Source organism: Tarenaya hassleriana, unplaced genomic scaffold (genome assembly GCF_000463585.1).
Source record: "Tarenaya hassleriana unplaced genomic scaffold, ASM46358v1 Cleome25, whole genome shotgun sequence".
NCBI classification, from domain to species: Eukaryota; Viridiplantae; Streptophyta; class Magnoliopsida; order Brassicales; family Cleomaceae; genus Tarenaya; species Tarenaya hassleriana.
Genome location: NW_010965775.1, coordinates 1,149,341 through 1,177,321, shown reverse-complemented (window position 1 = coordinate 1,177,321; position 27,981 = coordinate 1,149,341). Strand labels below are relative to the sequence as shown.

The following is a 27,981-nucleotide window of genomic DNA, read 5'->3' as shown; positions in this document are numbered from 1 at the left end:
CCCCCCCAGCCCCCCCCGCCGATGAAAACGCCACAGTACCCTTACGCCTCCAAACACAAGCAATTATCGCCGCTCAGCGACGAGGACGATCCCGGGTCGGGTTCCGTGTCCGGCTACAACCCGGAAGACAGCACCGGAGCCGACGGGAAGAGGAAGTTCTCTCCCTGGCAGAGGATGAAATGGACGGACACGATTTTTTTTGGGGGGGGGATATTTTTGGGCGACGAAGCCGGGTCGTCGGAAACCGCCGACGCGGCGAAGAAGAAGCCCTCCTCCTCGGCCGCCTCCACCTCCTCCGGCGGAGGAGGGTTGCTGCAGAAGAAAGGAAAGTGGAAATCGGTGTCGAGGGCGATGATGGAGAAAGGGTTCTACGTATCGCCGCAACAATGCGAGGACAAGTTCAACGATCTGAACAAGAGGTACAAGAGAGTGAACGACATCCTGGGCAAGGGGACAGCTTGTCGGGTCGTGGAGAATCAGAGCTTGCTCGAATCCATGGATCTCCCTCCCAAATTGAAGGAGGAGGCCAAGAAGCTCCTCAATTCCAAACACCTCTTCTTCCGCGAGATGTGCGCTTACCACAACAGCTGCGGCCATCTCACCCACACAAACGCAAATGCCATCGCAGCCGCCGATCAACCCCAAACGCAGACGCAATCACACCCTCAACCGCAGCAGAGCTGTTTCCACTCTGCTGCAGCTGGGGATTCCAGCAAAATGACCCGAATCGCGGAGAACGGCGAGGAGGAGGAGGAAGAGTCGGATACAGCAGAAGATTCAGACACAGAGGATGATTCGGACGAGGAGGGGGAGGAGGAGGAAGTGGTGGCGGGAAAGAGGCAGAGGAAGATGTCGGAGACAGGAGCAGTGAGGGGGCTAATGGAGGAAGTGGGGAGAGTAGCAATGGACATGGCGAAGGGAGCGAGGGAGAAGAAGGAGTGGATGAAGAAGAAGATGGTGGAGCTCGAGGAGAGGAGGGTAGGGTTCGAATGGGAAGCACTGGAAATGGAGAAGCAGAGTCTGAAATGGATGAGGTTTAAGAGTAAGAAAGAGAGGGAAATGGAGAAGGCAAGGCTCGATAATCAGAGGCGAAGGCTCGAGAACGAGAGGATGCTGCTCCTTCTCCGTCGCAAGGAGATGGAGTTTGACACGTCGGCTTCGGCTTCAGCTTCTGTCGTGTAAAAATGTCGGATCTTGATCTGGTTTATGTTCCAAGTGTTGTAGTTGTAGATGTAACATGCAATGACAATACGATCTCTTGCTTCTTCCTTCGCCTTCTATACGTTTATAACAATCTCTTCCGTATTTATACATTGAATATACGCAAGTTTGGATATATACACACACACACACGTGTATGTACGGAATTACGGGTTCAAGTCAAATGTGATTGAAAAGCATGCAAGTTAAGTTATCTATCGTCTTTGTTTTGTTTTGATGTCCACTCGGCTTACCGCCGTAACGCTTCTCACGTGCTTGGGTCCACTTCCCACGTGCCGTTCCTCTTTAACCTACCAATCCTTTTAACGGAGCCGTCATAATTCCGTGACGGCCACTCCCCATCGTCACTTCCGTCAAGATGTCCCTTCTTCCTTCCACCGACGCTAACTAACGCCGTCGCTTCCGCCGCCTAACCCTAACCCTAACGGCACCGTTAATGGCGTCCTGTGACGATGACTTCTCTCTCCTTGGCGACGACCAGACAAACCCTAGCCACCACCAACACCATGGTGCTCCCCGCCCCGCCATATGCGCCGTCGCGGCGGCTTGCCTCCTCCAAGCCTGCGAACCAGATCGATGCGCCACAGCAGCACCAGGGAAATGGAGACGACGACGTCGTCGTCGAGACTTCCTCTGCTTTTCACGGCGTGGATCCCTTCTCCGCCGACGAGAGCTCGAATCCGTACGACACCAGCGCGGCGGCCGACGGAGGCGACGGAGATCCCAATGCGAACAGATCCAGGATCGGCGGTGTTCGCGTGGAGAAGAGGCAGAATCTGGAGGAGCTCAGCGACGGAGGGACGGGGAATGGCGGTGAGACGACGCCGTACGGAAGCTTCAAGCGGCCGAGGACGTCTTCTTCCTCGGCTGGTGAGTACAGGAAGGACAGGGAGGAGTGGGGCGACGCGGCGATCGCGTGTTTGTTGGACGCTTACTCGGAGAAGTTCACGCAGCTCAACAGAGGGAATCTGAGGGGAAGGGATTGGGAGGATGTTGCTGCGGCGGTGAGCGAGAGGGGCGAGAAGCAGAGCAAGAGCGTGGAACAGTGTAAGAACAAGATCGATAATCTCAAGAAGAGGTATAAGCTGGAGAGGCACAGGATGAGCAGCGGAGGGATTTCAGCCAGTCATTGGCCTTGGTTCAAGAAGATGGAGGAGATTGTGGGCAATTCCTTGTCCTCCAAAGGTGCATCAGACGATGATCGAGCCGTCAGCTCATCAGGCAATGCCGCAAAGCTTTCTCGGAGGTAAATGCATACATGAAATATCACTAGCCCTTGTATTGTTCTTTGCTGTTCAGGTGCTCGATCCTTTTTACCATATCAATGTTTTGAACGTGATTACCTGTAGAAGCGGCTCTAGTTTCTGTGGAAGTGAAAATCGAGATTCAGATTCTTCTGTGCGTTAGTCTAATGTTTCGATTGCTGACTTCTGTCTGCGGCAATCGATATGAAAAGGCGAGAAATTTATGGTTGATTGAATCAAAATGCAACTGTGAGATTTGGTGAGATTAAGAAACTGTTCCACATGAGTTCTTGACGAATATTAGGAATCCATGTCATGGAGGATAGATTACTTGTTCTTGTCCACATCAATGTTTACATTTGTTTAAATCTAAAACAAGAGTTCCTTATGTCGTGGGTACATTGGTGTTCTTTTGTGCCAATACCAACTGAAATTTTTCTGTTTGTTAGCAAAACAATACTTCCAGAGTTCACTTTGTTCTTTCTTGTGAACTGAAAATGCTATTGTCTGTATGTTGTTGCAGGTATGCCATGATAACATATAGTCCTGGAGCTCAGATAAATAACGCCAAGTCCAAGTCGATGTCAAACCCCAGATGGCGGAGAGTGGTTCTAAAAATCAGTGGTGCTGCTCTTGCTTGCACTGGTCCAAATAACATTGACCCTAAGGTTTGTTTCCATAATTTAATGTCTAGTGTTGGTATTGAATTATCATGGCCAACGTTAAATTCTCTTTTTGAATGTTAGGTGGTCATGCTGATTGCCAGGGAAGTTGCAATAGCATGTCGTCTTGGTGTTGAGGTATTGGTCTGTTCCAGAATCGGTTTGTTTTTGTGCCTTTTTTCTGTTTGACAGCATTCATCGTTTATGTCTTGCAGGTGGCAGTAGTTGTTGGAAGTCGGAACTTGTTTTGCAGTGATACTTGGATATCTTCTAATGGTTTAGATAGAACCACCGCTTATCATATCAGGTTGTATTTCTTTTCCTAATTGTCAGCTTCATTTGATTTCTGCACTGTCTGTGCATCTAGTGGAGGTATGATGAACTGTATTAGATGCATTTAGGCCCTGGAGTGACAATTATCAGTTTTTGAATCCACCATCGTAGTGTGATACATGTCCAAGTAAATGCACCATGCTATACATATGTTTATGGTGTATTTCCATCACTAAAATTGTTCATCATATCGTCAACTTCAAAAAGTTTTTCCATTAGCAGCAGATGTTACTGGCTCTGTATATCTATCAACATCTTGAAACTGGGTTGTCCTGAAATCGCACCAACTGCTGTTCTGTAACAGTATGATGGCGTCTGTAATGAATTGTATATTGCTTCAATCATCACTGGAGAAGATGGGGGTACAAGCCCGATTACAAACTGGGCTATCGGTTCAGGGGGTTGGAGAGGTTTACAATCGTCAAAGAGCCATCCGGCATCTGGAGAAGGGGAGAGTGGTAATATTCGGCGGCATTGGTGCTACGCTTGGAAATCCTCTCTTGTCATCTGACGCAGCAGCATCCCTCCGCGCTATAGAAAGTATGCCTCGTATTCCTCAGTCGATAGTTGTCTTCCACGGCCTTGATTGTCTTTTCTTTCGGTTCTGATAATAATCTGTTCAAATTTATCAGGGTGCAATTTAATTTTTGGCTCTTGAAATCTCATCTATGATCCCCTGAGGATGACTATGGACTATCTGGTTTGATTGTGGTTTTTTGCTGGTGTTAATGCGAATCCTCCTTCATCCTTTTCTTTGTTGTTTCCGCTTCAGTAAATGCGGAGGCAATAGTGAAAGGAACAAACGTCGATGGAGTGTACGACTGTCATTCACAGGATAGCAATGTGACATTCGATCACATAAGTTTTCAAGAACTGGCGTCGAGAGGCGTTGCATCGGTGGATGCCATGGCCCTCAACTTCTGTGAAGAGAACGGCATTCCAGGTTCTTGCAAAATTCTCTCTTTTGCAATGCATCATGTTCCTTGGTTGTATAGCGCTCTCTACTCAAACGAAACCCTGATTCCATCTCTTCATTCGTTAATCATGGAATACCACATTATAAATATCTCCATATAAGGACAGAAAGTAACACCGGTTAAGCGAATCTTTGAACAGCTTCCATTGTGTTTTTAAAAAAAAAAACAATTATTTGACTCTTTTTTTTTTTTTGTATGGGTTAATAAAAAAAAAAAACACAACAACAGTGGTGGTGTTCAATTTTATCGAGCCGGGGAACATATCAAAGGCGTTATGCGGGGAGCAAGTGGGCACGCTGGTCGACAGAAGCGGAAGGGTATCTGCTGCTTAATCCGACGCACAGGGGATGGCAGCAGCAAGTGTAGTAAAATCACGTATGAGTAAAGTGTTGGTCTTTTTAACTTTTTTCAACAGTCCTGTATCCGTTGTGTTTGTATATACACATGATATTTATTTTACATATCTGTACGGGGTTTCCTTTTCCCCTCCGTTTGAAGTTAAAATTCCACTGAAGCTAATTTCCGTCCTCAAGCGCTCTCTCTGCAGCGGTTGCCAGCATTCACCCGCTCAGGGCAGTATTTTGCTGAGAAGATGGAGATGGAGCAGACTCCAGAGTTTTGTGGTTACGCAGCTTGACAGAGCTTCATAAACCTGTTTAGATGCCCTCTGGTGCCTTTCCAACGCATCAGGACTTCTTAGGAGCTCTCTCACGGTTTCTCCTAGCTCTACTTCCGTCCTTACCTGCCCCACATTACAAAAAGAGATAATACTAAAACCCCTCTCCTATAGTAATAACAAGCTCATATTGGAACACAGGCGATGGAAGTTATAAAGATCTTTATACTATTAATAGCAACCCGTGGAAATCCATAAGTTCACCGAACCTGCACAACCGACAACGGATTTGATTGCTGCATTGTCCGCACCATGTGTGAGAAATGGCCGACATGATGCCCTGCAAGTCCGCCAGAGAAAAAGTGTGTAAAAACGTAAGATGAAATCATAGTTTATGGGCCCGGAGATGAGCATGGCCTTCACACCTGTGATGATAGCACAGCCAGCCGCTGCTGCTTCTGATAAGTTATGACCGGCCAAGCCTGGCAAGAAAGAACCTCCGATAACAGCTATGGGAGCTAGTCTGTATAAGTGTCTCAATTCACCTGTACGAAATTACAGTGCATTTTAGAATAGCATATCACGGAGAGAAATGATTGGCCAGAAAGAAACCAACCGCACAAAGTAAGACAAGAAAGTACAAACCAACCAAGTGTATCTGCTACATATATGTTTGTCCTCGATGTAATTCTTTCCTTCTGGGTCCTCAAAGCTACACATTGGCCACGTTCCCGCAACTTCTGCTAAAACGTAGCAGACGACGAAATACCATAATAACACTATTGAGTCAAATCAAACATTTAATAAGCCAAAAAAAACAAAGAGAGAAGTAGGAAGTCTTAAAACATACTTGAACGACCTCTCGCCCATGATGTGGATGCCGGGGCACAATTATGACAATGGCCTTTGGATGCAATTGTGTAACCACGTCATGAGCTCCTAAAATCACTGCACACAATATCTTAGCATTCAGGAGATAGAAGAAGCGTACGAATGTTTCTAAGACCTAGTCTATTACCGAGAAACTAAAACATTTTCCCTGCCACATGAATGATATCATATCATCTTCCATTCGTAACCTCATCTCTCTTATACTTTCCATCCTAGCAATGTTAATCCTTCCCTTTAATCTCCTTTTGGTATTTGTTCATAAAATAACGTAATGAATGAGAAATTTCGAAAAACAGAATCACTTCATCTTGCACCATCGATTCCCATTTTGTTCGAATTAGTTCAATCACCCCAGCCAGTCAACCCCGAGCCAAAGTCAAAAGTAAAAGGAACTGCACCCGGTTTGACTTACCTCATAAAAGACAGAGTTTAAGAACTTTTTTAATGTATGACACGATATCATTCAAATGGTGAAGGATATCATAGATTCCTACGCAACCGTAAGTTTAAAATTTATGCAAGATATATGTAACAACAAATTGACATCTCTGACCTTCTTCTTCGCCTCTATGCAATGAAGATGCAATCCAGACCTTCCTGTCCAAGAGTTGTGCTTCTAGGTCTCTTATGCTTTCGGGGATTCCTTCAGAGACATGGAATTTGTTTACAACTGAAAGAAAAGCAGGAAAAATCAGTTTCATATGGATCATATCATTGCCTTCAAAGAAATAACATGAATTATGCAATCATACGGAATCAAACTAAAATCAGTGATAATGAAGCAACCGGACGCAGCGAATTGTGAGAAAACATTAAGCATCTAGAATGCCAAATCACAATTACAGCAGACTCATAACTAAGAATATTTTGAAGATGTAGTCAGTATCACAGTACCATATTTCAAGTCACCAGAGAAATTGATAATGGCCGGTGGCGCCTGCAGCAGCTGAAAATGTATAGCCTGTGTGGTACTCTGTGCCATTGGAAAAAATGTTGATGAAACCACATAAGAAAAGAAATATGAATTACTAGAACTAGCTTGCATACCAGTGGGGTTATCAAAGAAAATTTTGAAAGCAATAATGCAGCCAGCCGAAGAAAAAGGGGCCTTGACCACCGCTTGAAGGATTTAGTAGACATCCGTGCATTCAGCAAGGCCAATGGAATCTGAAAATGGGAACCATAAATGCACAAAATTTACAATGCAAAAAGTCAAAAGCAAAGAATCAATACATTTTCCTGTTAACATGTCTGAGTAGGAGAAACAAAAAGCGACTTGCGTTGCGTAGAAGAACTGGAGCACGAGCCTAAAACTACACAGGTAATATGTTAATAGATCTATGCTCTTTATAATGTGAGTCCAGAAAAAGTGCTCAGGACCAAACAGAGATGAATCTAAAAAGTTACACATGACGAGAGGATTCCTGCAATACAGGAGCTTGCAAGGCATGGCAAAATAGAAATCTAACAGGTTGTCAGTCGTAAAATGTGCCATTTCAAGTGGGTCCATCATCCGCACCGAAGGCAAACATCCAATAACATCAGTTTAATTAATGGGGTTAACTAACTCCATTCTTAGGAAAAAAAATCATCCGATTAATAACAAGAGGGAACAAGAGTTACCTGATACCCTGAAGCGCTCATGATAAGATTAGGCCACAGCTCACTCTCCATAATGATTATGGCGTTTGGCTTCCAACAACTAAGGAACCGGTCAATAGCCACCGGTGTGTCAAGCGGGGCAAACTGGCCAAAGTTTGAAACTTTAGCTCATATATAACGTGTACTGACGACGACTATCTACCAACTAATAGAAGATATGAACTTAGACAAGCCTGAAATATGACACCAAACGGAAGCTGATCTTTTATAACTTCACTGCACCAAAAAGCGTTTGAAAGAAACCAAATCATAAAGAGCAAATAGAAATTATCTCATTTCCGTAATCTAACAATGAATACGGTAGATTCAAGATAAACTGTGCGTAAAACCATACAATGCAGATACCGTCGTCGTCGTCATTAGAATCGTCAAGTCTGGCCTCAGTTCATGGCAGTGTCTGATCACGGGAATGGCAGCCATTCCTTCACCTGAAAAACAAAATCAACAACTACACTGAAATAACTTAATTCCTCGATCGGAGGACTCACCGGTAAGGAAACCGGCACAATCGAAGAGGAAAACTCAATCCCGGAACCGAGCGGCACCCGAAAATGGTGGCGATACCTAAAGACACGGCGTGAAACCAGACAAGCGGGCCGAACTGTCGACCGGCGGAGGGATGGCCGAACCGCTCCAACCACCGGCAGCGATGCTCGAGGCCTCGGAGCCTGCGCCACCGGACATGGAGGTGGACCAGCGGCGACAAACCGTAAGTCAACGCCCTGTATATCTTGTAAACCAGCATTCCGATCTCCATTACTCCGCCGCCTCCGATTTCGTGCCCTAACCCTATGAAGGCCCAAATAACTGAGGCTGAAAACAAACTTGGATCTATGTACCGACATGGGCCAAATTAACTTGGGTAGAAAGTTTTGGGCCCAGCCTAATGAGGCCCATATTCGGATCAATTTACCCAACCGAAAAGATAATGAAACCAAGCCCAATAAGGCCCAATAATCGCAACCACCTTGTAACGGATAATGACGAAATGTCAGGGAAGAAAACAAAAATAGAAAAATAAAAATAGAAACTAATAAAAAAAGGGGGAGAGGTGTCAGTGAGCCACGCAGTATGGTAGAATCTCCAAGCAAAGATATTTTTATTCACTCTCTTCTTATCCCCTTCCTCCGAGCCCTATATATGCACTCTCCTCCTCCTAAACGCCACAGACGTCAATCGCAGTCGCAAGACGCAGAGTGAGCCGATCGCGATCCCTCGCCAAACAGCCCCCCAAGCGTAATCAACGATGCAGACGGTGTCGGTGTACGAGAACAAGAACACGGTGGTGCTGAAGGCGGAGCACCGGGGCGAGGATGGCGCGAAACGGATCGAGAGATTCGAATTGAAGACTCGGAATCCAGAGACGATCAAGCACATGGAGCGTAAGCTGATGGATCAAGGTGTCCAGCGAATGGAGCGTCACCCGGTGGACGGAATCCCACTGAAGCGGCCGCCACCGAAGTCCGGCCACGGCGGCAAGTTCACGTGGGAGGGTCCCGGCGGCGTCGCCGACTACGAGCTTTATCCTGATCCGCCGGCGATGGACAAGGGAGATCCGAACTACTACGACGAGGAGGAGGAGGTGACGGCGAAGAGAGTCGGAGGTGATGACGTGGCAGCGGAGCGTGTGAGATGTGGGGTTGATCGTGTGTGATTGTGAAGGAAAGGGGCACGAGTTGAAGATAGGAGGAAAATGTGGGGTGGGATTTTAATTTATGGTTTTGTGCTTTGAATGTGTTTTCTATGAAATGAGGGGCATTGGTTGTAAATTTGAATAATCAATGTTTTAAATGTAATGCGACTCTTTTTTTTTTGTAAATAAATCCTTAAAAAAAGACAATTTGTTATTTCGCCCCCCTAGCCCCAGTCGTAACCAGTAGGACGAAAACAGTGGACTCATTTGTATAATTGCTTTCGTTGTAATTTTAAATTGTAAAATCAGAATTTTAATTATGATAATAATGGATAAATTGTGGAATTTAATGGGCCGGCCCATCAAACTCGGTTGGTGGGTCGGTTTATACCTTTTTCAGGCAAAAATTGTTTTATAGACCGGTCCGTGGCATACCGGGTCTAAAACGGGATATTTCGTATCGGTCATTCACCAACTCGCGGGTTGAAAAAATTAATGTTTTATTTTTTTTATTGTTTCATTTTGGGTGGGCGTTTCGGCAAACGGTTCGGGTTCGGGACGGGAATAGATCGGTTCGGTTTTTTCGATTTTGCAAAAATAGGTACCAATCGGTTTTTATATTATGTTCGGTTCGGTTCGGTTTTGGTATCGGTTCGGTTCCGGGTTTTATTAAAAAAAAGATATATTTCTTTTAAAAATATTCGGTTTTTTGGGAATTTTTTAAAGTTCGGTTCGGTTCGGTTCGGTTAGGTTCCGGAAAAATTCGGTTCACTAAAAATAATACCGTTCGGGAATTGAGAACGGTTTCAGATCGAGAAAAAATACCGTTTTTTCGGTTCGGTTCGGTCCGGTTCCGAAGAACCGAATCGAAACGTCCACCCCTAGTTTCATTAATGATATAACTTTAGAGTTGCGAATTTCTGATTAAAGGTGGGCGTTTCGGGATTCGGTTCGGAATTTTAACGGTTCGGTTTGGGAACGGTTTATTCGGTATTATAAAATTTGTACCAAATTAGTACTGTATGTTATTCGGTTCGGTTTAGTATTACGACGGTTCGGGATGGAACGGTACTAATAAATAAGTACCAAATAAGAACCGAAATAAAAACGGTTCATAACGGTTCGAGACGGTTCGGAAAGGTTCATAACATACTTATAATTTATATAGTATAAAAATAAAAAAATTCAACATAATAAGTTTAGACAACAAAATAAAAGTTTTGAATTTGATATAAGCGTAAAGAAATTTAATATAATAATTTTAAAATTTTCTATAAATATGTTCAAAACTTTAAATTACATTTTAAAAATATTATAGATGCAGAAATAAATCATTTTTTACCAACAAAGTAAAGTATCTGCAATACAAAAAAAATATATAAATAAAAAGAGATAAAAATAAAATATTTATAAAGTAAAATATAGACAACTTATTATTAAATATAATAAAATTTAATAAAAATAAATAATTTATTGAACTTTGGTAATGCTAAACAAAATAAATATCAATATTAATTATTATTAATAAATAAAATAAACATAAATCTAAATATATGATGTAAACAAATTATTAATATTTAGTAATTATTATAATTAATTATTAATATTAACTATTTTTAATTAAAAAATAAAAATATCGAAATACCGTTCGGTATCTTAAATCTTGTACCGTTCGGTATTTTTATATAATATCGAACCGAATCGTTTCCGAATTAATCGGTTCGGTACGAGTCGGGACTAGATTCTCGAACCGAATTGCCAACCCCTATTTCTGATCGTCGAATCGAATTTCTGATTGTTTTCGGAACTGCAAGTGTCATTAGTGGCAGTAGGAACAGTACATTAAATTACTATATTGATATAATCTCTCGGTCCTAATCGTATAATTATAACATCATCGTCGTCATCCTTTTTTGTTCCCTTAATTTTCAAATTCCATGTAATTTATCGTCTCTTTGACCAGGTTCTGGTTACGACAGAACTTATTTCTTTTGTCATGTGATGGTAAAATTAAAAATCAAAATAGAAAAATAACAATGAAATTAATATATATATATATATATATATAATTAATGTTTTGATAAATCACCTAAAAGAGAAGAGTGAAGAGAACCTGAAATATGTTTATATTTGGTTCAGGAGACATAGTCATGCTGAATTTGACAAATGCAAGAGTAGGTGAGTGATGAAACACTTGGTTGGTCTCCGAGGCTAAGGTGTTGTGTCTCCTTCTCCATTTGGAGCCAATACAATTTAACCAACCAATCATAGCTTTTACTTTCCCATATATATATATATATATATATATAGAAATATATATATATATATATAGAAAGAGAGAGAGAGAGAGATGTCGGTGTCCAATCACTTGTAGTATAATGTATTAGAAGAAGTAAAGGAAATGGTTAATCAGTCGCATTTTGGTGCAGAGAATGTTGTAAGATCGATCTTCGGTTACACGGTTCTAATAAGTAAATAAAATAAATCATATATTATATATATTTTGAATATTTTTTTTTGGTATGATATATATTTATTTTGAATATGTGGGGAATAAGTTTGATAGGATGTCAAATCTCTGCGAAAGCTTGGACAATATTGGATCCCACCTCCTACTTGTGTTTTCTTTATCCCAATATACATTCACTTGTGGAGCAGCAATTGAATCATCGTTGTAAAATTTCCATTACTTATTATACATTATATCGCCTCATTTAGTTGGTAGTCCAATGGTTGATAACTTCAAGATCCTGAGTTTTGATTACACTAGGGGGAGAACAAAACGCAATTAATTACGTGAAAGATTGACTTTGGATCTAGAGGATTAAGTGGGTCGAAAACCTAGTGGATTATAAAAAGAACGTCCTCATTGTATTGAATGAAATTCAACGGCTTTTTTTTCTTTCCTTTTTTAGTAATTAATGTATATGAATTTTTTGTATTCGGTTAATTATAGTGTAGTGTATATTGGATGAAATTCAACGTCTTTTTTTTTTCTTCCATTTTTTAGTAATTAATATATATGAATCTTTTGTATTATCGGTTAATTATACCGAAGTGTGTGTGTATATATATATATTTTGAAACAAAGAAAAAAAGGAAAAGTAAAAGAAGTTCCTGCTGCCATCGGTTATTTATTCACAAGTTTCATTACCTAAAACAAAGAATATTGAAAAAGAGCTTTTATTTTAAAAAGAAAAAGGAAACATAATAAAAAAATTAATAAAAAGAAAAGGCCTTCAATATTTGTTATTGGACAGGCTATAGTGTATGTATAATTTCAATCCCCATACGTCAAGATCTTATTCACCAACAGTTGACAACTTGTATGCAAACTTCCTGGGATCCAATTTGTATAACAATTATTTTATTTATTTCCATTATTTAGACACATAATGATTATTAATTAGTTTTTTTTTTTTGGGGGGGGATATTTATTGGGTTTGATTATTGAAGAATGGATGCTTTGCATGGATCCATGGCACAGAACTTTCAATACCATAATTTATAGATTTGAAATTATAATTTGATAAAAAAAACATAATGTATTATAATACCATAATTTCTAAATTTAATATTATAATTTGATAAAAAAAAACATGTATATGATATAGAATTTATAATACCCCTAATTTCTAAATTTAATGTTATAATTTGATAAAAACATGTTCGTTGTAGATATTGAATTTGTAAGAATCCCTTAAACACGGATTATGAAAGTTATTCAAGTAGACGAAATTATTTTTTTTTTAAAAAGATACAATAATGTGAATAAAACAGTAGAATTGAATGTAATTTATAAGAAAAAAGACGATAAAATATCTTGTAACAAGGAAACTAAGATAAATAAAATCTTATCAGCATGAAAACACCAATATCACAAATAGAATTATTATTATTATTATTAAGAAAAGAATAATTACATATTAGTTTTTTTCTAATAAACTCATATCATTTACCAAATTATTGGAGGCACGTCAATTCCAGTGGTATTAACGTAAATTTGTCTATGAATATCAATATTAGAGGATATCTCTCTCTCTATATATATATCCATCCTTCTCAGTATGAATATAAATTCAAATCTAACAATCCAAATATATATATATATATATATGTGTTGTGCGAGTGAATAATGGCATAGTCATGTAGTCATCCGGCATAGTTATATATGGATATTTAATCGATTAATTTATCTAAACCCTAATTATAATTACAGTCAATTTCTCTGAATTTGCATTCAAAATTTACAGAAAGGAAACAATGCCAACTGTGAAGACCACGTGAGACTTTGGCTCTCCATCCAACATTATGTTTACTTGCATGAGACTGCATGTGCATGTGGCGTGCAACATAGTGGTATATTCTGTAACCCGATTATATATATATATATATATATATATATTATTTTTTCATCATCATCATCATTATTATTATTCGTCTGCATTTTTTAATTTGTAAGTTATCATGATAATATACAGTGTGTGTTGAATAAGTCTATTTTTTTGCCATCATACATACGTGTTTCACATACGAAGAAATCAGAACCCAAAGATCAAAAGCAACACTGACACGACAATGATACTAGGGTTTGGTCGCGACATTATAATATATATATATATATATATATATATATATATATATTTCATAGTTATGTGATTAAATATTTTTTTGAATTAAGTAATCGAGTTTGTTATCTATTAGATTAGAAAAATGCGAACGATAACGAAGTTACATATATCGGATACTTGTCGGTACGTGCTCTCAGATCACATGCTGAATCATGGACTTGACTTAATTTGTCAACTTACAAAATAACTAAAAGGAAAATATTGTGTGGCAGAGAAAATATTATTACGTATCTTGCAATTATATTTTATATTAGTCCTTTTAATATATTTTTTTGAAACCGGAAAAATTATGATATTCTAGTAATGGTGTAATATTACACATTAATTGTTTATAATAATGTTTTTTAAAATTATAATTATTAATTAGACGCAAATAGATGACATCTAACGGTCATCCTCAACCGGTAGCCGGTCCATTCTGTCCAGCTATATTTGTCTTCCATATATACACACACACACATATACTAAGGTTCGAAAAAATGCGATTTGTATTATTATCATATACAAGCATTGCGTGCATATAAAATTAGTTTATTTTCCGACCTTACTCTTTCTTTAAATATTATTTTATAATTTACTATTATTAGTTAACAGTTAACATATAAGCTTGTCTGAAGACAGCATTGTACACTTTTGATTTTAATATAACGAGTTTATATTAACGGAAATAATAACTTTATAATTACAGATCTTTTACTATGACTAGCTTCGATTATAAATCGATATATATAATTCTTTGATCGATTGACCTTTTGTATTAATAAAATTTTAGTCGGGCAAAAAAAGAAAAGCATATTCCAAACTTGGTGCGCAATAAATTAAATCCCATATTATTTAACGAAATCGAATATCAATTAGGGAAAAAGGAGAGAGCACCGCTTTAAAAAACGTACCACCGCTTCGATTTCTATCCATTTCCATGTGTCGAGAATCCTATATACACTGAAATTAATATATCGATCAACATTACTTCTCCATAATATTATATTAATCAAATATATTTTTATATTAAGTTTACAATTTTCTCAACTTTTTTAAAAATTTGATTTATAAATATTAACAGCAATTATAGTGTGTGTGTATATATATATAGCGTAAAAAGCTGTATTAATTTAGTTTTCGTATTATCAAAGCCATTTCTTTTACACATATTTTTACCGACTATATACATATTTTAAACGACAAATCTTATGTATTTTAAAATATATTTTTTGTAGACAAATCTTTAATTGGTTCATTCATTTATTATTTTCGTTTTAAATGTTTCTTTTTATATATTCTATGTCAGGTTTGTTAACTTATGAATTTAAGTTAATATTTATCTCTAATTTTTAGATTCTATTAGCTTCGACATGTTAACTTATCAAACGCCAGACTCAAAAAAATAAATAAAGAAAAAAATTAAGTATAACGGTATAAATGCAAACAAATATAATATATATCCATATATATCAAATAAAAAAAGAATCATAAAAAGAAAATCTACAAAAAGGATACGTAAATAGAGAAGAGAATCTATATAGAAAAGCAAAAATAAGGAAGAAAATAAATAAAACAATATCTACAGACAAACATAGATGTATATAATGTAAAATGGAAATAAACATAATATATACGAAATATCTTAAAAAAGCGAAAACAAGGAAGGAAATAAGTAAACAATATTAAATATAAATAAATATAATATATAAATATAAGAGCAAAGATAATATTGAAAGAAGAAATTCTTAATAAAAAAAACATGCAAACACGGAAGAAAATAAATAAAACAACATAAAAAGCAAACAAACACTGACAATAAATAATTGCGCCAGGGAATTGACAATCAAGTCGAGTTTTAATTAATATGAATAGAAAAAATGTTAGAGGAATTACAGAAATATATACGTCAACTTGCCAAAAAGTCTCAATTGTCTTCCTAAAGCTTATGTATTTCAAAATTAATTTTTCAAAATAAATGATTTGATAAATTACAAATATTGTTAAGAGAGATTAATAGAACTTAAAAGAACGTGAAATTGAAAGATAAATATATATAAAAAGGAAGAAAAATATGAGAGGAGAAAAACCAAATATGAGAAAACAAAGAAAAAATTAGAATATTTTTTAGGAAATTTAGATTAATATTTGTAAAGATTGAAAAATAAATATTTATATTCGTTTACAACGTATTTTTTTACCAAAAAAAATGTTGCAAACGAATAAAACAACTTAGCAAAGCTCAGTTTTGGTATATGAGCGAATTATATATATATATATATAATAAGCAAACTGTCAAATTTACCTCAAAATGGGAGACATTTTCTTAGAAGTACAGCCGGAAACCATAAACTTTTGCATAATATTATTTGGTAGTTGAAAAATTTTCTTTTGTCGATCGAACAGAAAAAAAAAATGTAACTCCACTAAAAAAAATATATTCACATTTTTTTTATTAAAATAAAAAATGGTTTAATATTAGAAAAAGGCTTTATATAAGGCATTTATCTCTCTCTCAATTCCCACACACTCTCTTCATTTCTTTCACTGTTTTTTTTTTTTAATTTGATTTCTCTCTCTCTTATTCCCTTCGAACATCTTCTCCTTCTCCACCCTCCATTCCTCCTCTGTTACCAAACCCACCATCACCATAGCTTCGACCAACAAAAAAGGAACAAAAAAAACTCCGTTCTTCGATTAAGTTTCCGACAAACTGGGCTGCGGCAGAAGACAAAAAAGATTTATGTGAAAAAAAAGGGAACCCTGTCTTTATTTTTTTGGGGTAATATTGTGTCGAATCGCAAAAAGGGCCATTCTGTTTCCCTTTTGTTGGTTTTTGGCTTAGGGTTCTGCAGAAACCACGAGCCGTATACATTGCTGCAACAAAAAGTCTGTCACTCGCATTTCCTCTTGCGTGTTTCCCAAGAAAAGCCCTGACCATATATTCCTAAGCTCTGTTCCCAAGGACGACCCATTACCAATCTAAGGCTGTTCCTGTTCCGCCGGGATAAAATCCGATAACTCGGCCGAGATGGATCGGATTTATTCCGCGTCGGTGATTCCCGACTCGTTCGTAGGGTACAGAGACGGCCTTACGATGCAGGTTTCGATGGTTTGGGATCAGATGAGAGCTCCATTGATCGTTCCGTTGCTGAGACTTGCGGTTTATGTGTGTCTGGTAATGTCTGTGATGCTCTTCGTGGAGAGGGTTTATATGGGAATCGTCATTTCGCTGGTGAAGCTCTTTGGCCGTAAGCCTGAGAAACGTTACAAATGGGAGCCGATGAAGGACGACATCGAGCTCGGAAACTCGGCTTATCCTATGGTTCTTGTCCAAATCCCCATGTACAATGAACGCGAGGTGAACACAGAAAAGAAATTGTTCTGTCGTTACTCTGTTTTCGAGTTTTTGGTAGCTTAAAGCTTGATGATCTTATGTGTTGGTCAATGCAGGTTTATCAGCTTTCAATCGGTGCTGCTTGCGGGCTCTCATGGCCTTCCGATCGGATCATCATTCAAGTTCTCGACGATTCCACTGATCCGACAATCAAAGTAAGCCCCTGTTTTTTTTTTCACTTTTGTTATTGAATCCGAAGATCTCGAGTTCAAACACCAATTGGGATCTCGTCAATACTCGATTCCGCGGGCTCCAGAGATTTGGAATTTTACAAAAATGGGTTTTAACTAAATTGAATCGAGTGGCACAGGACGGGTTCTCCCTGAAACCCGGACAAATCCCCCCCAACTAAATCTGCGACATGGGTTTTACCAAAAATCAAAATTTACGAGACGGGTTTCTCCAAAAATTCAAACTTTCGAGATGGGTTTAACCAAAAACGCAATTTTTTCCGAGATGGATGTCTCAAAAAATCAAAACTTTCGAGATGGGTTTTACCAGAAACCAGATTTTGCGAGATGGGTTTCTCCTAAAACCCGGTTGTAACATCCGAGAACCTCGAATTTTCTGGGGTCTTAAAAAAACGAAATTGCAGGATCTAGTGGAATTGGAGTGTCACAGATGGGCAAGCAAAGGAGTGAACATAAAGTACGAGATAAGGGACAACAGGAGCGGCTACAAAGCAGGAGCTCTGAAAGAAGGAATGAAGAAAAGCTACGTTAAGAGCTGCGACTACGTTGCCATCTTCGACGCAGATTTCCAGCCGGAACCCGATTTCCTCTGGCGGACCATCCCTTTCCTCGTCCACAATCCCCGTCTCGCCCTCGTTCAGGCTCGCTGGAAGTTCGGTAATTTCCCTAATCTCGTAACATGCTCATTTGGTTTATTCTTGCTCTTTTCCATTCATGATTGATACTTTTCTGTGCTAATCACTGCATGATTATAGTTAACACGAGTTTAATCCTAGTTTTTCCTCAACTACCCTTTTGCTAAGATACCCTCTCTCTCTCTCTCTCTCCCCCCTCACAGTCTGTTCTTTTTGTCGGCAAGTTAAGAATTATTGCATTATTAAGCATTTTTCAAACGTAATTTTGTTTTTACTTTTTTTTTTTGGGTACTTTTGATGATTTTGTTTGGAAAAATTATTTTTATTTTCTAATATGGTGATTTTTTACGTAAATAAAGAGGAAGTTACTCCTCTTAAGTTCTCGTTTTTCTATCTTTTTACTTGTGATAATATCATTTTAAATAAATTGAAATTTAGACTCGAGAAAAACATATGCCTAAGTAGTTTACAAGGACTGTCGGTGGGTTTTATGTGGTAAGATTGGGTCGGGCCCACCTCCCTTTTTTTTTCTTTTCTTTCAAGCTATCTTTGTGTTTGTTTGCTTTTAAACGTGGAACTACTTTTGTTAATTTAAATATTTATAACGATAGAAAATATGTGAAAATACATACAAGTCTAAAACATAATCACAATTTTTTAATACAATCACACAAAAGTAATTCCAACTAACCCAAAATATTTTATACAAACCTTTTACGAGAATTTATATAAAAAAAAATGCTGAAAAAATGAAATGGAAACACAACCAATGCTGAAAAGACTTTGATCCATAAGTTGTCTTTTTTTGTCGTTTTTTGTCATCTATGTTTTGTCTTTAAACTCCAATAGCCGTGAGAGTTAATGGCAAGTTTATACTTAAGACTTAGGATTCGACATTTAGGTTTGATTATTTCAATTAAACATAGTTTAAAATTGATTAAATATATATTTTTTAGAAAATATTTAATTAACTATGAATTAAGTATAAAAGTTATCTGAAATTTGAAAAAAAAATAAAAAAACATAAATAAATACTAATACTAATACAAAACTAAACGGATAATAGATAGAAATTTTATTAAATTTTAAAATCTGCATCAGAAAATATTCTAAACACAACTATAAATAAAAATCTCTACTTACAAGTAATAAAACAGGATAATTTTGGTCATATCATGTAATTATTACTTTATTATTTTCTAGAAAAATAGCGCAATTTTTTTGAACTTTGACATTCAGTGAACATAACTTATGCCAGAAAAAGCTGCCACATAATAATAATAATAATAATAATCAGTGGGCTATTCACTGTTAAATTCACCTTTGGGACCCTACAACACAAATTTATTCGTATAATATAAAAACTACCCTTCATATAATTTAATAATAATATATTATGATATATTTCAAGGGGGTAGGGGAATTATTATTATTATGATTGTCGATGTGCATCTCTGGCAAATGTCGCAGCGTCCAGTGATAAATGCAGAGAACATATCGGGAAGAGAAGGGGTATGTTTGTCTTTTAGGAATAATAGATAGGGGTAAATTTGTCTTTTTGCACCGAACTGTTCCACGTGTCCTCCTCCAGCATATGCATGTGCAAATCTTTTATGGTGGACCTCCTCCTCCTCGTGCCTCGCCTCTATGGTCACTTGTCACTCTCCACCACTCACTTTTTTTTTGGAGTTTATTTATTTTTTAAAAATTTTAGAAACCATTTTTTTTATTATTTAGTTTGGACCAATAATGGGCACATTTTTTTAATTGATTGTGTGGGAAAAACTACAAAATAAGAGATTTTCTTTCTTTCTTTAAGCTATATATTAAATTTTTTAATATTTATTGTGATAATTGATACTGGCTAGTTTGCATATTTAATACCCAATTGATTTAAATTTTATTTTAAATGCTGCAGTGAATGCGGACGAATGTCTGATGACAAGAATGCAAGAAATGTCGTTGGATTACCATTTCACAGTCGAACAAGAAGTTGGATCCTCCACTTACGCATTCTTCGGATTCAACGGTAATAATATATTTGCATGGACCCATTTCATTTTTATTCGGTAAATTCGTGAAAAATCTCCTCTTTTTGCATCGAGTATTTTATCCTTACGGGGTTGAAGTTAACAACTGGAAACATTTGGGGCAAATGTGGGAAAACATGAAAATACAGGGACTGCAGGGGTATGGAGAATATCGGCATTGAACGAAGCAGGAGGATGGAAGGACAGAACAACAGTGGAAGACATGGACTTGGCTGTTCGGGCAAGTCTCAAGGGTTGGAAGTTCTTGTACCTTGGCTCTTTGAAGGTATCATTCACAGACTCATATATATAATATATATATATATATTTCTTAATTTGGTATATGAAGATTATTCATGAATATTATATATATATGTGTGTGTGTGTGTGTGTGTATAGGTTAAAAATGAGTTGCCAAGTACATTGAAGGCGTATAGGTACCAGCAGCACAGGTGGTCTTGTGGTCCAGCCAATCTCTTCATGAAAATGATATTGGAAATTATTACCAACAAGGTATTAATTAAAACCAAGACTCTAAACCGGACGGGTAGAACCCGGTTATCGGTTTCCGGTTAACAAGTGATTCATCTTCCTTGGTTTTGTGTGTGCGCAGAATGTGAGCCTGTGGAAGAAATGCCACGTGATATACAGTTTCTTCGTGGTTAGGAAAATAGTGGCACACATAGTAACGTTTGTGTTCTACTGCGTTGTGTTGCCCGCGACTGTGATGGTGCCTGAAGTCACTGTCCCAAAATGGGGAGCCGTTTACATTCCTTCCATCATCACTCTCCTCAATGCCGTCGGTACCCCCAGGTACCCCCGATTTTCCGTTTCTTGATGAAAACTTGAACCGTAGGTTATGTTAGAGCAAACTGAATGTGATGAAGGATGCTTTTTTTTTCTTGTGGGGGGTGAGACAGGTCGCTGCATCTGATGGTGTTCTGGATTCTGTTCGAGAACGTCATGTCTCTGCATAGAACGAAGGCTACGTTCATTGGACTGATTGGCGCTGGGAGAGTTAACGAATGGATCGTAACCGAGAAACTCGGAGACGCCATTAAAGCCAAATCAGCCTCCAAGGCACCAAGGAAGCCTCGTTTCAGATTCGGAGAGAGGTAATGGATCTTGAGATCAAAATGGCAAGTGAAGAGAGATATATTGAGAAAGTGTGAAAATGGATGCAGGATGCATGTGCTGGAGCTTGGAGTGGGAATGTATCTCTTGTTGGTGGGAGTATACGACTTGTCGTTTGGGAAGAATCACTACTATCTCTACTTGTTCGCTCAAGCCTTTGCTTTCTTCGTCATGGGCTTTGGTCAAGTTGGTACCTTTGTCCCTCACGCCTAAGTTTTTTTTCTTCTTTCGCCCAAAAAAAAAAGGAGGAGGAGGAGGAGGCGTTTTCGAGCTTGGGATGCTCGGGAAATAAGATAGTTTCGTTTTGCTCTTGTTTTGTTTTTTTATTATAAATTTTTATTGTTTGGTGTGAATAGAAGGGAAAGATTGATATGCTACACCATGAGGGAAGAAGGTATATGTGTAATGTGGAAGTGAGAGGAAAGAAGAAGGAATTTTGAGTGAAAACCCTCTTTGTGAGTTGGAGAATTTTTCCAAAAACAAAAAACAAGAAAGAAGTGCAGGCTGTGGGGTTCGAACCCACGCGCACTTATGTGCAGAAGATCTTAAGTCTTCCCCCTTAACCTCTCGGGCAAACCTGCTTCCCTGTTCCCTTCACTTGTTCTAATATTATTTATCATAGCATGCTATTGGTTCTTAACCATCAAAAAACGGTGAGAGACCTAAAGAACAGAAAAAAGGAAAGTAGTAACATACTATCCAGATTTTCAGTGGCCGACACGTACGGAAAAAGTCATTAAAAGGGTTTTGATAGTATGTAACATCAAGCAGGAGGCGCGTGTTTGGCCTTCGTATGAGACTGAAGCCCCACTTCCGACGTAAAAGACCTCTTGCATGAACTGCACTGATGATTCGCCGTCTTCTGTTTCTGTTTCGCCGGATGCGGCGTCGCTTCGTGCACGTACCCTTTCTTCCCCCCCTCCTCTGCGTTTTCGCATTCATTCATTTCTTAAACTTAGTAATGAGAATTAACAGAACACATTCTAATTTCACCTGTTTTCTGAGGAGTAGCAAATTTCGCCTTCTTCTCGGAATACGCTGGAGCTGGAGTTTTCGGCACATCTGCGGGTCTCTTCTTACTTTGTTGCTCAGTCTTCCACCAAACAAAACCAAGTGTAAACTAGATTTAGGTATGGCATATAAGATGCAACTCCCCCATTCATACATATATACACATATACATGTACCTTCTTCGGGGTCTCATCAGCTGAAGTTTCATCACCATCACTATCTTCATCGCCGTCACCTCCAGCAATAGCTTTCTTGTCCTGAATACATATAATAAAGACCACATAGTTATCTGAGGGTTCAAGTGGAAACTAAACACCCATCTGCCATTACAATGCAAACATCGGAAAAAAAGTAGCAGCAACTCAGTCTCCTCAGACAACCAGAACCACCAAACACCAATCAGCTTCACTCGGAATTCATGAAAATCAGTAGTCTACTTGAAAACAAAGGCTGAGTTTACCACACCGATATGAAATTTAGTTCCACAAATTAACTGAAAGAGTTGGGCACAGAGCACCTCATCATCACTTGAATCTTCAGAAGATGACATATCATCGTCTGAGTCTTCATCACTATCATCATCATCCTGCATGGCATTGTCCTCTTCATTTGGCACCTTGAAATTCACCTGTTTGGTTCCTGACTTCGCAGGATCAGTCTTCTTCACTTCCGGTTTCACTTCCACAGCGTCTGGCTTAGGTTTTTCTGCATGATCACAATCACAGCTAAACCATTGATGTCCTAAGCGATACGAAAGAGTAAAGTGTCGTGTCCTCACCTTTTTCACTTACGACCGGAAGCTCATCATCACTACCTTCTTCCTCCTCGGTGAGATCAAGAAAAAGTTAAGGAGCTCAAAACAGAGGAAAACGAAGATTCAAGCTGGAAGGAGAACCACAATGCAATGTTGGGTGTATCTAAAATCAATGAGACCAGACAGTGAAGGATATTCATCCTCACGTGCATCGACTTTATACCCTGTGAAGTAAACACTCCCATGCTTCCAACTATGAGAGAGCTCGAAACCCTTTTCTAGCAAAATCTCCGAAGAAAGCTGAGGGCATTTCCCCTGAAACAGGGTTCCGATGGTATACTTTACATCGTCGACAACCAAGTAAAGGTAGATTGGCTCATCTCCTTTGTTCTTACTCTCACCAAGTGCAGCCTGCAGTAAAGGGAAGGATAGAAATGGAACCTCAAACGCAGAATCTACAGTTTGATTCACATCCAAATTTGATGAAAGTTATACCTGAGAAATGTGCACAATCATGTCCGATCCAGGTTCCACGCTAACGCATGCGCCAGGTTTACATTCAACTCCTGGATATGCAAAACATTACAGGCAGAAAATATCACCAATTAAGCCACTGAGGCAAATATGGCACATGAAACCTCAACAGATCCATCGCTTCTCAGTTCAATCAACAAAATGTGGGCGGCGGAAAAAAATAAGTCTCATGAACATGGACTATGAACACCAGTCATAAACATTTTCCGGGAAACCACACATGATCGATATACTGTAACATGGACAAACCTGCCGGCTACGTTTCACGACCTACCAAAAACATTCACAGACCGATGATTCTCAGAAGAAACCTATGTCTTCAATGAACAAAAACTCAGGTCTCATACCATCGATTCTCGGGAAACAAACAGGAAAAGAGAATGGAAAGCGAAACGACTTGTGAAACCCTAGGCAGAAATCGAAGAAGAAAGAGAGTGATGCTTACCCCAGAACTCCATTTTTAAGACTGCTAGTGACCTTCAAGCTACGCGAGGGAAGTTTCTGGAAGAAGTCGAGTTTTCTCCTCAATCGCTAACAGAGATGAACTTTTAGGGCGTGAAAAAGGGAGCGTATATAACGGATTGATTGGTGAGATGTCATTCTCTGGTACGCGGAGTAGCGGATGATTCCGTGCTCCATCACTGACGATATCTTATTGGGCCGGGCTTTTTAAATGGCCCAATATGAATAAAGATATATTTACTATTTGATCGCCTAAAAGAATTAGTGTTTTGTGGGCCGAGCCCAAAATCTAGAGATCGAAGGAACACCAACGCAAAATACAAAAGAGTTTCTCTATAAGTTGATTGCAAAGAAGTCCTTCGAATCTTAGAGTCTCTTAAACTATAATTTTGGTTCGTTATTTTCGTATTTGATTTTTTTTAGTTTCGAATTTCGTAGTTTTTTCCAAATAAAATGTAACAAAAGAAAACTAGATCTTCGAAATTCCGAATGTATCACACGTATATATTATACTACGTCATATATCCGATGTGTCATGAACATGAAAAATGGTGGTTTGTGAAAGGCTGAAAATTGGATTCTGTTAACGGTGTCAGACGGAATCTTAACGGAGCTTCGGCTCGATCCTCCAGCCGACACGTGACGGAGTCTTCTGTTTGCCGTTCGGTCACGCGTTTCATTTCATCCACTTGCCTGCAGATCTTTTTCTGCACAGACGAAATTGCCCTTCAACTTTTAATAACTCAGTCGGAGTGGGACCTCCAAAACCTAAATATAGTGACGATAATACCCCTGGTGAAACTGGAGATGCTTTCCGTGAAAAGAAAAAGTAGGATGTCATTCATCGACCGGGCTTTTACAAGTTTACTGACATTGCATAGTACGGTCATGCTAAATGGTACAGAAGTATGCTACAGACAGGATATATGACTAATAAAATATGGATATGAAAATGGTATTTGAAAATTAAGATATGATTATCAGAAAAAACATGGGGATAGCTAATTTTGATAACCAGTGATGTGATACGCTAATCATGGCTTATTTTTGTTTTTGTTTTCCCCCTGCAATCAACTCCAAATGATTTGCTCAGAAGGTCAACACGAATAAAAAGTTAAAAGGTGTGAAATCCAAGCTTAGCTATCTACTAATATAAGATAACGTTATACATAATGTAATACTGTATATTACCATATATCAATTCTACCCCCAAATAAACTACACATTTGTAACTCGTTCATGACTTGGTCATCAACGACGCCTTATTCCTTTGCTATTTGGGGTTTTTTTTGTACGAAGATAATTTTATTGTAATCCTTCTTTACAAGCGAGAACACCCAATCCGAATTTACATTAAATTTTATCGAATTAGATAGTATGGAAAGGGCTTATATACTTAGAATTTCTATATTTTCTAACTTTTAGTAATAAAAAATTTATAACTACTTCTGCACACAAATTAATACTTAAGTCCTCTTTTTTTATATATCTTCTCAAGCTTTATATTATTATGAATATTCATTACCCATTCCACAACCCTTTGCTTTAGGTGATTCTCGTTTAAAGGAATGTGATCTCTCCATTCATAACACCATCATCAATAATTATTAGACAAAACATAAATTTCGAGATTCCCTACCGCCAATTATTATATATGTGAGTGTGTGTGTGTGTTGTAAGTTTTTTTTTCAAGAAACGATAAAAGTACTAATAATTTTTGTTTGTACTCACCGGGAAAAAGCGAGTCGCACTTTGATGGATTTTTGCTTTGTCAAATTACGCATTTGTCCACACTCCAAAGACTGAAGCTACTTGGCTTCACCATTCTTCACCTCACTATCCTTTTCTATGGAATTGTCTCCCCTACTCTTCTCCTCTCTGGTAATCTTTTTCTCAATTCTCCCATGTCTTTTACTATTTCATCAATAATCAAATCTGCTCCTTCCTTTTATTCTATTATATGCTTTCTCCTAAGAGCTTGAAGGCTATCTCTTTCAGATGAAAGAAATGGCTTCTGACAAGAAATGAAAAGAAATTAAGGTTCACCTACCATGAAATAATATTTTTTTAATGTATATGCAAAGAATAATCATCCTAAGAGAAAGAAGACTCACCTTGTTTCAAGGAACAATATTTGCATCAACAAGACAAGATAACTTTCGTCATTGTTCTTTGACAGGAAACTGGGTACCCTTCTCTGGCTTCTTGATCTGTCTTTCCTTTTTGTTTTCACAGGTGGTTGGTTTGCTTTTAGCTTGAAATTTGAATGCTCTGTAATGGTTTTGCCATAAAAAGGTGGTTTCTGGGTTTAACCAAAGGAAAAGGAAATGGAAGGAGAGAGAGAGAAAGAAATTAGGGTTCATACGATACCTCAAACATTCTTCATGCCTGATCCATCACAACCAAATTCCATCTCCCAAAGCATGCAAGAAAATCATCAGCTAGAACAATCAAGCAGGTACCCTTACTGACTGTGTCTGTCTTCTTCTGTTTTTTTTTTTTTTTTTTTGCTCCACATCCTTAGATAAGACTATAGTTTCATGAAACTCCACACAACAGGAAATAAAAGGCAGGGGGCTAGAACAATCAAACTTGTCTACTGGAGTTAGCAGTTCACTGTTACTTTTTTTTTTTTTTTTTTTTTTTTTTTGCTCCACATCCTTAGATAAGACTATAGTTTCATGAAACTCCACACAACAGGAAATAAAAGGCAGGGGGCTAGAACAATCAAACTTGTCTACTGGAGTTAGCAGTTCACTGTTACCTGAACAAATGTGAAAAACGGAACACGTGGCAGCGTATGATTGAATCTGCATTTAGGACCAAGTTCTAAGTAACGTGTATGCTTTTTTGGACCAACAACAAACAAATGCTCACCAGTAGATGTGATTGGTATTGATTTATGCAGAGGAATCTGTATTAGAAACTTACCTGCACTGGGAGCTATGCCTTTTACACATCTGTTGGCACTGGCGAATGCAGCCTCCACCAGTTCAATTGATATGAACTCAGCATATTTGGCGAAATCTCTCGTTGATAGTTGCAGGACTGAATCCAGCTCGGGGACTTTGAACCCCGGATCCTCACTTGGGCTGCATGCAGGCAGTGCTGGCACTGAAAAATCACAATGTGAGCAAAACTTGTGTCCACATTTCTATTCTTTCAAGGTTTTAACAATCTTGCATTGCAGAATTTTTGGAGTAAGAAAGCTGGTTTATGGATTTACATACAATGTAGACGCGACAAAAGAGAGAAATGTAGGTATATGCACATGCATTAGGGGAGAAGATTAGACCCAGAGAAGCTGATGAAAAATTGAAAGTTGACATAAGTTGAAGTTAGGAACCTCTTTTTTGTTTGTCATTAATTAGATGTTAATTTTCAGCAGTTTTTTTATATATATTCTCTAGCATATTGAAGATTTGAAACTGATACTGCACGGAACGTACAATCCACAAAAGAATATTCTGAATTTAGTTGTCAAATTGGATGACTCACCTGATATATTTACACTGTGAACCACAGATGAGGTTTCAACTTCACAACAGCATTTCTACGATCTTAATCTTCTACCCGAAGAGATCTACAACACAGTTCCTCAAACTGAAGCTGAGTTTGCTCCAATAACTCCGGGGAAACCCGACAAAAAACTGCCTGAAATACCAGCTCCATTCTCTGTAGCAGAAACAGATCAAATGCTTCAAGAGCCTGCCAAAGATTCTTTTAATGCTGGATCTGCTGCAACAGAAAAGAAACAAAAGAGAGAAAGTCATGGTTCATGTTTTGCAGCTGCAGGGAAAACAAATCAAGAATCTGTGAAAGATTCTTTCCCTGATGCTGTTTCTGCTGCAACAGAGCAGAGTCATAAGAAATCAAAGAGAGACAGAGGCGATGTTCTGCAAATTAAAACACCACAGCAAAAACCGAGAAGAAAAAAGCACAGGCCTAAAGTCATTATCGAAGGCAAATTAAAACGATCATATA

The 27,981-nt window shown here is 38.1% G+C and overlaps 7 protein-coding genes and 1 non-coding gene across 14 annotated transcripts in view; 5 read left to right on the top strand and 3 right to left on the bottom strand.

Moving 5' to 3' along the window:
- LOC104816381 (trihelix transcription factor GTL1) overlaps nt 1-1,269 on the top strand; it is a 2,402-nt gene extending 1,133 nt beyond the window's left edge. Inside the window, exon 2 of one of the 3 annotated variants that reach the window (XM_010545179.2) lies at nt 37-1,269. In XM_010545179.2, coding sequence (XP_010543481.1) covers nt 37-1,182 — 1,146 coding nt within the window. In that variant the 3' untranslated portion in view covers nt 1,183-1,269. Of the gene's footprint in view, nt 1-15 lie in introns of all 3 variants that reach the window. The other 2 variants (XM_010545177.1, XM_010545178.2) reach the window with 2 other exon arrangements.
- Nucleotides 1,270-1,452: 183 nt separating this feature from the next.
- LOC104816377 lies at nt 1,453-4,934 on the top strand. The gene is given in 8 exon segments (XM_010545170.2): nt 1,453-1,728; nt 1,730-2,467; nt 2,989-3,133; nt 3,212-3,265; nt 3,343-3,434; nt 3,765-4,000; nt 4,233-4,403; nt 4,666-4,934. Coding segments are annotated over 8 exon segments (1,611 nt in total). The 5' UTR covers nt 1,453-1,657; the 3' UTR covers nt 4,770-4,934.
- Nucleotides 4,816-8,600, bottom strand: LOC104816378 (probable 3-deoxy-D-manno-octulosonic acid transferase, mitochondrial). 4 transcript variants are annotated; one of them, XM_010545171.2, is made up of 12 exons: nt 8,171-8,600; nt 7,941-8,034; nt 7,780-7,822; nt 7,568-7,690; nt 6,992-7,111; nt 6,839-6,917; nt 6,498-6,614; nt 5,904-6,001; nt 5,703-5,796; nt 5,479-5,598; nt 5,323-5,393; nt 4,816-5,179 (listed from the first exon to the last, which is right to left on the bottom strand). In XM_010545171.2, the coding sequence occupies exons 1-12, from the start codon at nt 8,361-8,363 to the stop codon at nt 5,006-5,008; spliced, it is 1,326 nt and encodes a 441-aa protein (XP_010543473.1). In that variant the 5' UTR covers nt 8,364-8,600; the 3' UTR covers nt 4,816-5,005. The 4 variants fall into 4 exon arrangements, with proteins under 4 accessions (XP_010543473.1, XP_010543474.1, XP_010543475.1 ...); XM_010545172.2 differs by having other exon boundaries at nt 5,703-5,793; XM_010545173.1 differs by having other exon boundaries at nt 7,941-8,054; nt 8,171-8,205.
- A 107-nt stretch (nt 8,601-8,707) lies between these two features.
- Nucleotides 8,708-9,453, top strand: LOC104816380. The gene has a single exon (XM_010545176.1). It carries the CDS (start codon nt 8,853-8,855, stop codon nt 9,258-9,260), a length of 408 nt encoding a protein of 135 aa, XP_010543478.1. The 5' UTR covers nt 8,708-8,852; the 3' UTR covers nt 9,261-9,453.
- Nucleotides 9,454-16,386: 6,933 nt separating this feature from the next.
- Nucleotides 16,387-21,683, top strand: LOC104816376 (glucomannan 4-beta-mannosyltransferase 9). Its single transcript, XM_010545169.2, has 9 exons — nt 16,387-17,210; nt 17,303-17,401; nt 17,842-18,094; nt 19,991-20,101; nt 20,252-20,388; nt 20,502-20,615; nt 20,716-20,915; nt 21,023-21,217; nt 21,287-21,683. Exons 1-9 carry the CDS (start codon nt 16,881-16,883, stop codon nt 21,447-21,449), a joined length of 1,602 nt encoding a protein of 533 aa, XP_010543471.1. The 5' UTR covers nt 16,387-16,880; the 3' UTR covers nt 21,450-21,683.
- A 51-nt stretch (nt 21,684-21,734) lies between these two features.
- TRNAL-UAA lies at nt 21,735-21,817 on the bottom strand. Its single transcript has one exon. It is a non-coding gene; the product is annotated as a tRNA-Leu (tRNA).
- Nucleotides 21,818-21,879: 62 nt separating this feature from the next.
- LOC104816375 (histone deacetylase HDT3) lies at nt 21,880-24,069 on the bottom strand. 2 transcript variants are annotated; one of them, XM_010545167.1, is made up of 8 exons: nt 23,981-24,069; nt 23,497-23,567; nt 23,198-23,412; nt 23,026-23,075; nt 22,765-22,952; nt 22,424-22,504; nt 22,230-22,329; nt 21,880-22,160 (listed from the first exon to the last, which is right to left on the bottom strand). In XM_010545167.1, exons 1-8 carry the CDS (start codon nt 23,991-23,993, stop codon nt 22,000-22,002), a joined length of 879 nt encoding a protein of 292 aa, XP_010543469.1. In that variant the 5' UTR covers nt 23,994-24,069; the 3' UTR covers nt 21,880-21,999. The 2 variants fall into 2 exon arrangements, with proteins under 2 accessions (XP_010543469.1, XP_010543470.1); XM_010545168.1 differs by having other exon boundaries at nt 21,880-22,142.
- Nucleotides 24,070-24,794: 725 nt separating this feature from the next.
- On the top strand, nt 24,795-27,977 carry LOC104816670 (DEMETER-like protein 2; the record flags this gene model as incomplete). Its single annotated transcript, XM_010545601.2, has 4 exons — nt 24,795-25,878; nt 26,233-26,455; nt 26,906-27,126; nt 27,523-27,977. Coding segments are annotated over exons 2-4 (807 nt in total), but the record flags the coding sequence as incomplete, so codon positions are not given.
- Between the last annotated feature and the right edge of the window lie 4 nt (nt 27,978-27,981).

Coding starts and splice junctions, on each gene's coding strand:
- LOC104816375 (XM_010545167.1), bottom strand. Junction 23,413..23,496: donor TGATTGTGCACATTTCTCAG/GTATAACTTTCA, acceptor CCTTTACTGCAG/GCTGCACTTGGTGAGAGTAA. Junction 22,330..22,423: donor CTGATGAGACCCCGAAGAAG/GTACATGTATAT, acceptor GTTTGGTGGAAG/ACTGAGCAACAAAGTAAGAA.
- LOC104816380 (XM_010545176.1), top strand. CDS start 8,853: ATGCAGACGGTGTCGGTGTACGAGAACAAGAACACGGTGGTGCTGAAG.
- LOC104816378 (XM_010545171.2), bottom strand. CDS start 8,363: ATGGAGATCGGAATGCTGGTTTACAAGATATACAGGGCGTTGACTTAC. Junction 5,797..5,903: donor ATGGGCGAGAGGTCGTTCAA/GTATGTTTTAAG, acceptor GCTACGTTTTAG/CAGAAGTTGCGGGAACGTGG. Junction 5,394..5,478: donor TGGCTGTGCTATCATCACAG/GTGTGAAGGCCA, acceptor GCGGACTTGCAG/GGCATCATGTCGGCCATTTC.
- LOC104816376 (XM_010545169.2), top strand. CDS start 16,881: ATGGATCGGATTTATTCCGCGTCGGTGATTCCCGACTCGTTCGTAGGG. Junction 17,211..17,302: donor CCATGTACAATGAACGCGAG/GTGAACACAGAA, acceptor TGGTCAATGCAG/GTTTATCAGCTTTCAATCGG. Junction 20,616..20,715: donor TGGAAATTATTACCAACAAG/GTATTAATTAAA, acceptor GTGTGTGCGCAG/AATGTGAGCCTGTGGAAGAA.